The 14,544-nt window shown below is 43.6% G+C and overlaps 1 protein-coding gene across 13 annotated transcripts in view; it reads right to left on the bottom strand.

Moving 5' to 3' along the window:
* Positions 1-14,544, bottom strand: part of RNLS (renalase, FAD dependent amine oxidase) — a 345,523-nt gene that overhangs the window by 322,037 nt on the left and 8,942 nt on the right. For 12 of the 13 annotated variants that reach the window (XM_053910251.1, XM_053910240.1, XM_053910243.1 and 9 more), the window contains one exon: positions 13,202-13,360. The exons of the other annotated variant lie outside the window; for it this stretch is intronic. In XM_053910251.1, the coding sequence (XP_053766226.1) occupies positions 13,202-13,360 (159 nt within the window). The remainder of the gene's footprint in view (positions 1-13,201; positions 13,361-14,544) is intronic. 13 annotated transcript variants of the gene reach the window in all.

The following is a 14,544-nucleotide window of genomic DNA, read 5'->3' as shown; positions in this document are numbered from 1 at the left end:
TCCTTTTTAAAGAAAAGAACCTATCTAGAAAAAGATCCAAAACTACTTGTCATTTTTACATGTTCTTCCCATATCCAGCAGCAGCTTCGACCAAAGCAAAGGTTTCCCTGAGTGAACAAATCAACCACAAAAGGACTTCCGCAGGCCCTCACCTCCCAAGACACGCCCTCGCTCCACCTGTGCCCCGCTGCCCTGTCTCCCCTGCTGTTCAACTGGGGGGGGCATTCCAGCTGCCACTGAAGGCCCCAACCTCTGTCTCCTACTCAGGACCCCGGGTTGTTTCTACAACACAAGATTCTGTCCGATCTGGTGCTACACCACCAAGTCTCCCCTTCCTACTAGATTCGTTCCATCAGCATACAGACGCGTTATAACATATCCCATCTTAAAAACACAAAACAAGGCCATTCTCAGTAGGGGTGATATCACCCTTAATGGGCAAAAACTGACTCTTGCGGGGTGGAAAATTCTTACTCTTTTTATGTAGAAAGCATATATATACACATACATACATATATATTATTCACATACATATAATATGTAATAAATATAAACCGTATCAGTGACACCAGAATTTCATTAGGGTGTGGGAAGAACAATTAGAAAAAAATGCCTAAAATAGCTCCTTAGGGAAGGGATCATGAAAAAACCGATTGACAAATGTGGGTCTGAACCAACAATCTCGATGTCTTCTCTTCCCGTTTTTTCTCAAGCCTTCTGCAATCTGTTTTCCGCTCCCAGTACCCCACAGAAACTATTGCCCATGTCACCCATGCCCGCCATATTCCCAAATCCAACGGCCAATTCTTACATGAGACTATACGCAGCATACGGCAGAGCTGACCACTTCCTTTCTTCCAACACGTCCTTGGCATTTTCTCCCTGACTACCTGAAGCCTTGAGATCCGGGATCAGGAAGAGGACTGATGCAAAAGGTTAGGGATTCTTGCACATTTGGATTTCAATCACTCTTGGACACACCGCCAGCCAGCACAGCTGTCGCCCAAGCCCTGCCTTTCTGGCCTGTATGTCTACAGTCTCCGTCCGTCTGGCAGTTCAGTCCTCTGACAGTCTAACTTCCACACGGCAGCAGAACTCCTCCATAACCTAAGTCCGATCACGTCATTCCTTCCACGGCGTTCCATCTCTTGCGGAGTAAAAGCCAAGGTCTTTATCACAGCACAAAGCCACACGCAGCTAGGCCCTGCGTCCCCTCTGCCCTCGTCCTCCACCGCGGCCCCTCCTTGGGACCGTATGCCAGCTACAATGGCCTCCCTGAGAAACTGCTGCTTCTGCTCGGAGATCCCTCCAGACATTCTCATGGCTCACGCTTTCACTCCCTTCAGGTCTCTGCTGCTCAAACTCACTCGTCACAGAGCTGTTCACACTGCACGCAGAGGTACGCATTGTCACTTTTTATCTCCCTATCCTGTTCCATTTTCTTTCCCAGCACTATTACCTCACCTAGATATTGCCTTATTTCTCCTCCTCCTCCAGGAATAGAATATTATAGGATATTACGTCTCCTTCCCCAGGAATAAGAGCTCCTTGGGGGCTTTTATTGTTTGGTTCACTGCTATACTTGGAAGTGTCCAGAACAGTTTCTTACTGTATGTTTGTATCATGAAAAACCCGATTTCAACATCTAAATAAAAGACTACAGCTGCCATATTTTAAAAATAAAACTGGATTTTAACTTTCCTTCTTGAAATAAAATCTCATCATCTCATAGGCCCATAGCAAATAAAACTATAAGCTACAAAAAAAAAATATCTAACAACTCACAGAAATGGAAAGCAAACTCTGCTTTGGCTAGAGTGGTTTTCTTTGGCTACTATTTCATGGAAGAAATTTTAGGAGACGCCAACATTCAAATAGCTTCCTCAAAGCAACAGAAACTTCTACACTGGTAAACACAAAACGCTCTTTTAGATTATCGCTCTCATTCTTTTCTAGAGCAAACATTCAAGTCAGAATGGGAAAGCGTCAGACTCTAGTAACAGCACTTGGGAAGAATGAGGGGGGACGCACGTATCCGGTCAGCGCAGAGCCCTGTCTTACCAATCCGACACAACGGAATGAGAAACTTTTTATATGAGATCCGTTTGTGACAAAGAAAAACAACTTGGGGGGACAGCGTATCCACTGCAGAATGCTGGTATTCCTTTAGCCCTCCCTGCCTCTCTTTTGATCTCAATGCTTACAATTCCTTACTTCAAAATTAGTAGCTGAAGGAGGTAATACTTTCTTCTTTGTGTTTAGCACGTTTTATCCGAACCTTCCGAGATTTCCGCTAGAAAGCTAAAAATCTCAGCCCTCAAATTTCTTCTCTTTCAAATGCCTTTGTCAGCGCAGAAGGGAAACGGTTTAGTTCCATTCACTTGGTGACCGAGTCGGTGATAACGATGTAATTTGATAAACTATAGCTCCTTCCTCTTTCATCGCACCCCACATCTAGTTTTGACGTTTCTTTTTAAAGCCTTTCTGTTTTCGAAGAACTCTGAATGGAAAATAGAGTTCCGAGTCCTGAAGGAAGTACACAGTCAGTAAGGCAGCATTAAGTAGGGATCTTTTCTTCTGCCAGAGCAGCAACCTGGTGGCCTCGTTTGCAACATCACACCGCTATTGACAGCATGTGGACGAGAACACAAAGGCCACAACACTAACATCGTTGACATCTTTGTATCAAGCATGGGGAGATCACACACACCTGTGCTGGGGAAAGGGACAAGAAGGTAACCAGCCTGAATCACCAGCGCCTGGAGGAGACTGGATTCCAGATTGGCCACCCCACAGCTATGTGACCTCAGACAGGTTCGCTTGGCATCTCGGAGTCTCACTTTCCTCTTCCATAAAGTGGAGGTTAAATACTCACGAGGCAGGGGTGCCTGGGTGGCTCAGTGAGTTAAGTGTCCAGCTCTTGATTTCGGCTCAGTTCCCGATCTCACGGTTCATGAGTTTGAGCCCCACATCGGGCTCTGTGCTGCCAGTGTGGAGCCTGCTTGGGATTCTCTGTCTCCCTCTCTCTCTGTGCTCACCAGCTCTCTCTCTCTGTCTCTGTCTCTCTCTCTCAAAATAAATAAAAACTTTAAAAAAATATATTATAAAAAAATACTCACGAGGCAGTTGTGAACAGTAAACAATACAGAGAAGGTGAAGTGGTCGACGTACTAAACACTCACAAACTACTCTTGTTACTGGTTACCATCATCTTCCAGTCACCCTTCTATTCAGCCCCCAGAGGGACACGTACAAAAGTAGGGAAACTTGCTCTGTCCGGCCAGGAATGGAATGGGCAGCCAGGACAAGGAAGAGGGGTGCCAGATCCTTCGAGACTCCAAGATGGAGGCAGGTCTCTGCCATTTCTGTTGACGGATGAATTTCTGAAGGGCGGCAAAGATTAGCCTTGGTTGCCTCTTGGGCACTAAGAAAGAGAAGGAAAGATTAACTGGAACCAACTCCCAGTCTCCGATACTTTGCAAATAATAATAAAGACGAGTCGATGAGGTAGATACAAAAAGTGAGGATCAAGACATAACAAATAAAAGGAATTTAATAGTAACAATTGGTTTTTCTAAAATTGAGGTCTCAGTTCATAAGCGTGCAGGCAGCCCAACAGAGCAGCTGATATCGGAGGAAGTCCAGAAACTGAATTATTTCCCCTCCTATGGAGACGGTCTGCTGGAAAAGCAATGAAGCATGTTCCCTGATGAATAAAGGACCTTTGTTTCTTGTGCTTTTAATCAACGTCATTTCACCAAAATGTCAAAGAAAAATGAAGAATTTAAACTTCTTTTAGCAAAAAAGAATTGGTTCTCATTTTTCCATCAGAGTCAATGGGAGATCCTAGCAGTCGTAGGGAGGTGGTGAGAGGTGTTCGTGGAGCGGTATTTATCATTTTATTCCACAGTACATAAGGTCTGAGATTATGTACCTTTACGGTTCGGTTTACTAAAGTTCTAAGTGTCTATTCAAGGAGAACACATCTGCTAAGATTGGAAGCCTTCGCAACAACATCCCTCCAAGTCCCGCAAACGTTTTCTTCTTCCCAATCCGATGCCGGAAATTTACGTACCAACTCGAGGTACCCAGTCAGGTTCTAAAAGGTAGATTCGGTATTTCTGGTGAACGAGGACCTCTGTTTGCTCAACACTGTTCACGTGCAAGGCTCACCACATTCTGCCCCGAACCCACATTTCCAGCCTTATCTCCCCCAATTCCCCACCACAAAGCCTTTGCTCCCACCAAGCCGGTCCGTTTTCAGCCCCCAAAATATAAAATAAGCACCTCCATTTCCAGCTTTTGGCGAAGGCCTTTTTTCTTCTCCAAAGTATTTCCTTCTTTCCCTTCGGCCTGTCCTCCGAGACGTGCTTCAGACTGTGTCATTCATTCGTTCCTTCATTCAGCAAACAGAGACTGAGGACTGAGCATAGGCGAGGCACTCACAGGGGATCCCGGGAAAACAGGAACAGGTAAGCTGGAACCAGCTCGAGTCTCCCTGTACTTCACACTCTACCGGAAAAGACACACATCCCCCAACAGATGCAGCCATTCATTATTTACAGTTGTAATAAGCGTTAAACACATGAGGCGCAGGAAACGAGGATAACGCAGAGTGGGAGAAATGGCCTGGTCGTGGAGGTCAGGAGGACATTCTTGAGGAAGCAGCTCTGCTTAGAGTCTGAAGGACGAACAGGAGGCTAACTCACGACCGAGGGAGGCCAACGAGTCAACTTTGCCGATGGGCGCATGGTTATCACTGAGTCCGGACATGTTATTAAAGGCGCAGTAAGGACATTCTTGCCTTCCAGGCCTCGAAACTTCAGCGGAAGTTTCCCGGTCGCGCTGGCTCTCTGTAAAGTTGGGAACAAGAAGCACTAATGAAGCGACACTTGAGGGGCAAGAGGCCACCAGGAAAAGGACCGAGCCAACTGCCGTCAGAAGGTTGTGAGACATCACCGAGGAAGAACCGGCCTTACTACCCTGAGCCCCCCACCCAGTCAATACGGAGAGAAAAGTCAGAGGGATGGGACTCGCAAAAGCTCGGCTTTATGGGAACGTCAACATTCCCAGAGAGAAGCTTTGTCCGTCCAAATCCTGGGAGCGGGGAGAAGGGGATGCCCTTCCCTAGGAGCCCCCCCGCCCCAGGATGGTTCGGAAACAGTCCCTGGAGAGAGGGAGCTCCGAGAAGGAGCGGCCGTGTCCTCTAACCAGGTACTTGCTCAACTGCAGAGCCCTGGGGGGCTGAGGCAAAGCAGCCCCGCCCGTGGGGCTGGCGGGGAGAGCCACGGCCGCCTCCAGCCCAGGGGACGCAGCCCTGGGAAGGTTCAGCATGAAGCTGAAACGTTGGTCCTCGGGGCCAACAACACACACCACGCCTCCTCTGCATGGAGACCCGTCACCGAGCATCGGACAACAGGAATGAACTCCGGGGAGGCCGAGGCCACCTCCCCGCCACCCAGGGCAGCCAGTCCCAGGAGCCATGCCCCCACGGAATACAGTCTGAGGGGGGCAGTGGGCAGATATTCAAAATCAGACCCCCAAATCCACCCACTCACCAGCCCTGGTACCTGCCTGCCAGCCTACCTGATTAAGCCGCAGGAATGAGCTCTGACCTGATGCTAACACAACCAGGACTGAGCCTTAAAAACTAACACGGGGGCGCCTGGGTGGCTTAGTCAGTTAAGCGTCCGACTTCGACTCAGGTCACGATCTCGCGGTCTGTGAGTTCGAGCCCCGCGTCGGGCTCTGTGCCGACAGCTCAGAGCGTGGAGGCTCCTTCGGAGTCTGCGTCTCCTTCTCTCTCTGCCCCTCCCTCACTTGCACTCTGTGTCTCTCTCAAAAATAAAATAAAATAAAATAATAAGGGGCACCTGGGTGGCTCAGTCGGTTAAGCGTCTGACTTCAGCTCAGGTCACGATCTCATGGTCTGTGAGTTCGAGCCCCGCGTCAGGCTGTGCTGACAGCTCAGAGCCTGGAGGCTCCTTCGGATTCTGTGTCTCCCTCTCTCTCTGCCCCTCCCCTGTTCATGCTCTGTCTCTGTCTCAAAAATAAACAAACATTAAAAATAATAATAATCATAATAAATAAAAATTTAAAAAAAAACGCAAAAACCAACATGAGGCTACTCAAATAGCCAAAAGTGACTACAAAGTTGTGGCAAATGACCATTAAGGCCCTTACTCTGTAAAGACGTGAAGTTCACACAGGAAACTTCGAGGTCCCTTCCGGGGAAGAATAAAGCTTTCTCATGCTTACACACATACAGCCGGACTCCCTAAAAATGACTCACAATCACAAAGTGACTATAAAGAAAATAGTGATGCCATTGGCACCTCAATAAATAAATGGAACAAAATGGATATCCAGAAACAAATGTAAGTATATATGGAACTTAACATATGGCAAATAAAGGATTTCAATTCTGTGGGAAAAACAAAGCTCATGATGCTGATAAAATCGGTACCACTTTGGGGAAAGAAAAATACCACCAAGTCAGATCCCTATCTCATACTTTATAAGATACATATTACAGATAAAGATTTAAATGTAAGGCATAAGAATTAAAAGTATTAACATACAATTTAGAATATTGATATAACTTTAGAGTGAGGGAAATAATCCTTAGCAAGTCAGAAACTCCAGCATCTATGAAAGGAAAGATAGATATACTTAACAAAATTAAAATCTTAAGAAATTATTATGGCAAATGATATAAAAAAAAGCAAAAGACAAATAAATGATAGTCTGGCAAATGTCTGCGTTATCAAATGGAAAACATTAGTCTCTCTTCTATAGGAAATGCTCCTACAAGACAAGTAGCTGACAGCTCAGAGCCTGGACCCTGCTTCGGATTCTGTCTCCCTCTCTCCCACCACCCCCCCACCCACTTGTGCTTTGTCTCTCTGTCTCTCAAAAATGAATAAACGTAAATAAATAAATAAATAAATAAAGTAATAAAAATATTTTGGGAGAAGAGAAGAAAGACTACTTAATTCTTTTTTTTACTTTACCTAACAATATCCAGTACAGTAGGCATTCAAAAATTATTTGTGGAATGAGATAGAGAGGTAGAAAGGAATAGGAGGGAAATGAAATAGGTTTAAATACGTTTGTAAAGGGTAAAAAGATAACCACTAATGGAATGACAAAGCACGGAAGATCCTATACATAAACAATGGGAGAGAGGGAATAAGATAGACACTTGATAAAGTTGGCCAAAAAAAAAAAAAAAAAAAAAGGAAAATGGAAAAAAAATGAAAAAAAAAAGTAAAGTAAATAACAGACATCAATGGAAGCGATAAAAGCAACATACTATTTATCCCAATAAATGTAGAAGGGTTTAACTCCACTATCAGAAGAAACAGATTTTTCATGGTGGATTTAAAAACTTAGCCAGGTGGTGTTTTCTGGAAACACCTAAGTAAACGTAAAACAAAAGCGACACTATTCCCAATCTCCACAGATACCATAAAAGATTTCATAATAATAGTAACAAGAAATGTCTAAGATCTTAAGACAAAAGCTACAAAATTTTACTGAAGGACATAAAAATTCCTAAATAAATGCAGGATTATTTCATTTTTTTGAATAGAACGACACACTATTGTAAGGTGTCAATTCTCCCTAAATTAATGCTTTGGTTCAATGTAATTGAAATCAATATTGCAACAGGAGTTTTTAACGAAACCTGACTCTAAAGCACACAGAAATAAAACACTGATTAGCCAAGAAAACTCAGAACAAAACTCATCGAGAGGGCCTTATTCTAGTCTATATTAAAATTAACTATTTCCATGAGGAAAAGAATTTAGTGGAGAAAATCTTTGTTTCAGATTTGCACTTAACACTTTGTGAACATTCTGTGAGCAACACTTTGTAAAACTGGAAACCTCCTAAATGTCCGTCAAGGTTTAACACATCAAGGTAAATCCAAAGAATAGAACAGTATGTAGTAAAAATCATGACACACATGAATATTCATTGGCATTGGAAAGATATTCCTAAAATATTATAAAGTAAAAAAAAGAGGAGGAGGGGTGCCTGGGTGGCTCAGTCGGTTAAGTGTCTGACTCTTGATTTCGGCTCAGCTCATGATCTCAGGTTCCTGGGATGGAGCCTTGTGTCAGGCTCCACGCTGAGCGTAGACCTTGCTTGAGATTCTCTCTCTCTCCATCTCCCTCTGCCCTTCCCTTGCTCTCTCTGTCACTCTCTCTCTCTCTCTTTAAAATAAAAAAAAATTTTTTTCTTAAGAGAGGGAAAGAAAAGAAATATATTTTTTATTTCTACCTTTAAAAATATCCAGAAATAAGTATCAACTAGGTTAGTATCTAAGAGGCTGGAATTATGAGTGGATTTCATATTATTTTTAGTTTCTCATTTTTCATCAGTAAAATATATTAACAATAAAGTTAATTAAATGGAAAGAACAGGGGCATCTGTGTGGCTCAGTCAGTTAAGCATTTGACTCTTGATTGTGGCTCAGGTCATGATCTCACAGTTTGTGAGTTCGAGCCCGGCATTGGGCTTGCACTGATGGTGCGGAGCCTGCTGGGGATTCTCTCTCTCTCTCTCTCTCTCTCTCTCTCTCTCTGTCTTTCTCTTTGCCCTTACCCTCCTCATGCTTACTCTCTGTCTCAAAAACAATGAACTTAAAAAAATAAATAAAATAAAATAAAATAAAATAAAATGAAATAAAATGGAAAGAACAGAAAATATTAAGAATATATCTTGAGCGATTCTTAGGCCCAGCATGAAGGGTGTCTGGAGCCAGGCTGTGTGGCCGGAGAAGGTGTGGGACAAGAGAAGATGGTGTGGTACGATGATGGCTCACTGGGGAACCGATGTGAGGAAAGGGGAGGAGTGCTAGGCAGGTAACTACTGAGAAAGTAAACATTCACTAGGGCATCTTCAGAAAGTTAGAAATGTACCCCCAAGATCTTCAATAGTTCATCAAAAACCCACCATCTGTGAATTTACCGAAATTTTTAAACCATTATGTTTTGGGTGAACAAGTGTTATAATTTTAAAAATATAAACAAAGAAAGCATTTCTTTTAGACTCAAACAAATAATACTATATCGGATGGCAAATTTCTGTACAACGAATTAAAGCACATGTACCCTTATTCTAAAATTGCCTGCTTTAAGGCCTCACGGTTGCTTTTCTTTGGTGGCTGTATTCTAGAGTAGCCGTCACAGGACCAGAAGGTGAATCGTGAATGATAAGAGGTTCTCTATATGGGCCATAAAGATTCCCTGTTCTCTCACCTGGGATACTGTAATAAATGTAATACATAATTGCCCCCCAAAAATGTAGGGAAAGGGAGCAGTGGGTAGGGGAGAATCCAGTCCACGTGAAATCAACAGGGAAGTCTTTCACGTAAGAGATGGCATTTGTATTGACCCAAAAGGGCAGATGTGATTTACAAAGGGGACGGGGACGAGAAGGAAATGCAGAGAAAGCAAAGGCAGGGGCTGCTCACGGTTCGTAGGAATTCGAGGCTTGGAAGATGGCACCCGGTTCCGTCCCTGACCAGCTATGCACTTCCGGGTAAGTCGGTCAGTCAGTTGTCATGCGCCTAAGTTTATTTCCCTGTGATGACTGTCGGGTTTGGGGAATTATGTTACAGTTACAGGTTTACGTATATTCCCTATTGCCATCATCTTCAGAGTCCCCGGTAGCTTAAAAATTGAGGGGAGCTGCAATGCACACAGGGTCCACTAGATGGCAACACGTGGCTTTGTAGATGAAGGTCTTTCTCGCAGGAATGGAAGAAGTGGAATCAAACAAGAGCGAGCGTGGTTAAGGTTCTCCAGAAAACACAGAGAGAAGACACTGATGATCCTCATACTGGGCTCATTGTGGAGATTTACAACAAAGAGAAAGCGGATGTTTTTAATCCCTTTTGTTTTAGACCCATAGGTAGTAAAGGGTCAGTGTTAGCACATTCTGCCAGGGTGACTTATTTCCTAACAGTGAACTAAACACAGAATTATTCACATGGGGTCCAATTCTGAACTGAGCCAACCCAAAACCCAAAGACCCTCACCCTCAGTCAAGTGTACCAAGTCAATCATCCATAAACGTTTTCATCACGAAGAGCCCACATAACCCATCGTACGCCTCCAATAAAAAGGGAAAGGAAAACAGTTCTATTTCCTTTGCAGCTTGATAACATTTTTTAAAATGGTGTCGTTATCATTGTTTATAGTAGAAGTAAACTGTCCTTATTTTTAGAGTTATGACTATTCACAAAATTGTAAGAAAGGAAATTAAAATCATCTTCAAGCAATAACAATGTTAATCTGTTTCTGCCAAACCATTTTTTGTCAACAGAAAAGAAATAAAGATGCATCTATATACTTTTTCTAATTTAAAAATATTATGGAATCTTTCCATATTAATAAAAATATTATTATACTAATGATCACTGGCACCCAATCTTCATAATCACTAGCAACATACTCTGACTGAAATGTCTGGCCGTTCTTGACAACACTATGCTTTGTGAAGTCGACAGAAATGGCATCATGGAAAAATGGGTAATAATTAGAGAGGGACCCAAGTAGAGAAGCTAAGGAAGACAGAGCGTAACAGAACCTCACAGATGAGCTGATGAGAAATACATCCCAGAAAAATGTGGCTGGAATGAGGCAATGACCTGAAAACAGTGAATAATCTATGACCTCTTTGAAAAATCACATAGGTGATGAGGAGAGAAGGCCAGCAAAAGAAAGTACAAAGTAATGCCAAGACCAAAGTTGAAGTGAGTTGAGACAAAATGGCAGATATGGGAAGAAGACACTTCGTAGTTGTTGAGATACTGTGAGATCCTCGTCAAAGGGGGAACAGAAAAAAACTCTTCAAGTAAGTACAGTATCAGGAGGAAACAGCTGAAAATAAGAAAAAAGCTGTCTTCAAGCCAAAAATGAACAACACGCCCCGTAAGAAATGATCCAGAAGGTATATCCTTATGAAATGACTGGACTCAAAGATAAACAGATACAAAAGATGTTCTTCTGAAATAAAGTATCTCTGAAAGGTTAGAAGTAAAAATGTTGAGCCAGACACAGGAAAACCAAAGAATGAGCATCTCATTTATTGGTCAAGGTTGATGTGAAGGCAAAATAAAATTAAAATGAGACTAAAGAGAGACCTTTTTAAGTTAGAGAGTATCATTGTAATAAAGATACTTTATGAATCAAATAATACGGTATCAGAAGATCACAAAGCAAAAATTGCAGAAAAAAATTAATAGCCATAGCCCCAGGAAAGACAGAAAGAAACAAAATAATAGTAGAATTAAGGTATCTCTCACCCCCACACAGTTCCAACATTCAAAAAAATAAGGATACAGCAGATCTAAATAAAATTATCAATTAGCAGACCCTCCAAGATCTTAAGGGTCAGTCCATGCCATGACATTATGTTGTATATGTCACCATTTACAAATATGGAGAACTGCTTTCAAAATGCAATGTTAAAGGGTCTCCCCTCACATACAAAAATAGGTAGCTTTTAAAAACAGGAACATGCAGGGGCGCCTGGGTGGCTCGGTCGGTTAAGTGTCTGACTTCGGCTCAGGTCACGATCTCACGGTCCGTGAGTTCGAGCCCCACATCAGGCTCTGTGCTGACAGCTCAGAGCCTGGAGCCCGTTTCAGATTCTGTGTCTCCCTCTCTCTCTGCCCCTCCCCTGTTCATGCCCTGTCTCTCCCTGTCTCAAAAATAAATAAACGTTAAAAAAAATTAAAAAAAAAAAAATAAAAACAGGAACATGCAATTTACAGCACAACCAAATGTAATGACCAACCGCTGTGTTTCAGGTAAGTGTTACAGTATGTTATTTACCAGTCTCCAAATCAGCCCACCTGTTACAGACTCCATAGCAAGAAGTCCTCCTACGTTAAAGCGACAACAGAACAACAGAGCAGAGGTAGGCTTGTAAAAGAGATCCTTGAAATTGGTTTTGTGCCCTTAGCTGTCTGGCAAGCCTTCCAGTCCCTTCTATGTTGTCATCTCAGACTGTGCTGGAGAAGGACCTACGTTGTTACCAGGTAGTGGTCCACCTGTGGTGGACCTGATATTCGGGAAAAATACACTGCTTTCAAGGTGTAATAAGCAGCGATGTTCTTCCTTGGAGAACAATTCCCATTACGGCTCTAAAAATAAGATCTACAAACCGTATTTATTACCAGTTTTCGTGCTAATGGGGACATAAAAGGCTATTCCTCAGTTAAATCCAATGTCAACTTTAGTTCTACAAGAAAGTCAAAAGCTATAGGCACGACCATATCCACCACCATCCCGGGGCCCTGAAGCCCCGCCCACCACTGCTCTAACCCACCGGCTTCAAAGCAAGATGACGTAACTTCTAGAAGTCAGTGGCTCTGATGGATGAGTCAGGTCCAGTCACACATGACGGAAGAGACGAGGAAAATCAGCGAAACCTGTCATACACGGAAGCAAAGCAGGACCACAGAAGGGCTTTTCTTAAGGATCCAGGGAATAGGGAAATCGACAGAGACACAGAGTAGATTCTTGTTTGCTCGGGGCTGGGATGGAAACGGAGACAGAGGGAAAGTGCTGAATGCTTTAGGACTTGGGGTTTCTTTCCAAGGTGATGAAAATGGGGTAACGGTCGCATATATCGGGGAGTATACCAAATACTACTGACTCGTACACTCTAAATAAGTGAACTGTATGGTATGTGAATTATACCTCAAGCCTGTTTTTAAAAAAAGGAAGGGGAGAAGCCAGGTAAAGAAAAAGTGAACCGACAAGTCCCGAGCAGGGAAGAACTCAGTAGCCATCGCACTCAGGAGCCATCCAAGATGAGGCTTGCCAGAAGGTTGATGTAATCAATTCTTGAATCAGAAAAGCCTTCCTTTCCCCCACGAGGGCCACAAAGAGACCGCTCTTCATTTAGGCCAACCTACATGCACGTCCATCAAAAATATTTGCTTCTTAAAGGCAAGGGCAATAAGAACAATGTTCAACCTCTAACCGGTTAAAAAACAATCCTCTGGGTGTCAGTCTGACCTAGACCAATGTCACAAGCAAGTCCGTGGTATCAGTTTTTAAAACACGCAAAGCAACAGAATCCGTAACACACCCTCTGCTAAGCCAGTTTTAACCGAACTCATGCCCTGTGAGAGGAACTCCAGTCTCTCGGGCGAACGGCACAGGCCGGGACTCACAGTTTGCGATGTCACCTCGGAGCTGCAGAATCTGTGGAACCGGCATCGTGAGGACCACGATGTCAAACCGCTCAGGGGAACCTCTTTCCTCGGACACTTCCCACTTGTCATTTCTCAGGTTGATCTGGGTCACACGGTGTCGGAAGGAGACCTCGGCACCTGTTCCGAAAGCGAAGTCATGTTCACGTGATCAGGATTGCCGTGCGAATGAGGACGCCGGGAAGAATCACAAACTGAATCCACTCAGGTGAACGAAACAGTGAAGTTTGTCATCTACGGCCCCTGGGGCTCACTTTCTTTCTCATCCGGTAGGATTCCTCTCCTTCTGGCACCCTTGGACCTCCGGGACCATGGCTGCTCTGGGGGGTGAGGGGGAGGGGGGAAACTACTGCTACAATCAATAATAATAACCACAGCTGTCTTTTATTAATTGGTGGAAAACCTTTATCAAGAAGAATTGGAATTAAGAGAAATACAATCTAGAATGGCCAGTCATCTCATTTTCCTTCTTTGCATTTATCACCGAGGTATTTTCGTAATTATTTGAGTAGTTATTTGGCTATTATTCCCTTCCCTATTAAAATGTGAGCCCACGAGCAACGAATTACGCCTGTTTTGTTTCCACGAATACCACATCGCATACACAGTATAGCCCTCGGCACATTCTATTTAATCGGTACCCGTTGAAGAGAACGAAACACGAACCATAAACCAAAAGGTAAGAAAATACAATTGGATCAATAAGCCTCCTTGGGACACAAGCACTTACCTCACATTTCAATTTTCAGAAAACTTTGATTTAAAAAGGACTTTACTTTTTTTTTTAAATTTCTTTAAGCTTATTTATTTACTTAGAGAGAGAGTTGGGGGGGGGGTAGACAGAGAGAGAGAATCCCAAGCAGGCTCCACCCAGTCTGCACAGAGCCCTATGTGGGGCTCAAACCCACGGACAACGAGATGAGCTGAAGTTGGATGCGTAACCAAATGAGCCACCCAGGCGCCCTTACTTTTTTTTTCTAATGTGCATTTATTTTGAGAGAGACAGAGCGCAAGCAGGGGAGGGGCAGAGGGAGAGAGGGAGAGAGAGAATCCCAAGCAGGCTCTGCACTGTCCGTGCAGAGCCTGACTCGGGGCTCGATCTCATGAACCGCGAGATCGTGACCTGAGCAGAAATTGAGAGCAGGATGCTTAACCGACTGAGCCACCCAGGTGCCCCCAAAACAAGTCCACTTTTCATGCAGCCTCAGGAACAGAAAAAAAAAAAAAAAAGTGAAGAAAGAACAAAACAGAAAAGCTCACTCAAAGTCCTGTCCATCGTTACCTGCCACACCTCGGGCTTCTAG

This window comes from Panthera pardus, unplaced genomic scaffold, assembly GCF_024362965.1.
Source record: "Panthera pardus isolate Hobbes unplaced genomic scaffold, ASM2436296v1 HiC_scaffold_22, whole genome shotgun sequence".
NCBI lineage: Eukaryota > Metazoa > Chordata > Mammalia > Carnivora > Felidae > Panthera > Panthera pardus.
This window is presented reverse-complemented; position numbering and strand designations above follow the sequence as displayed.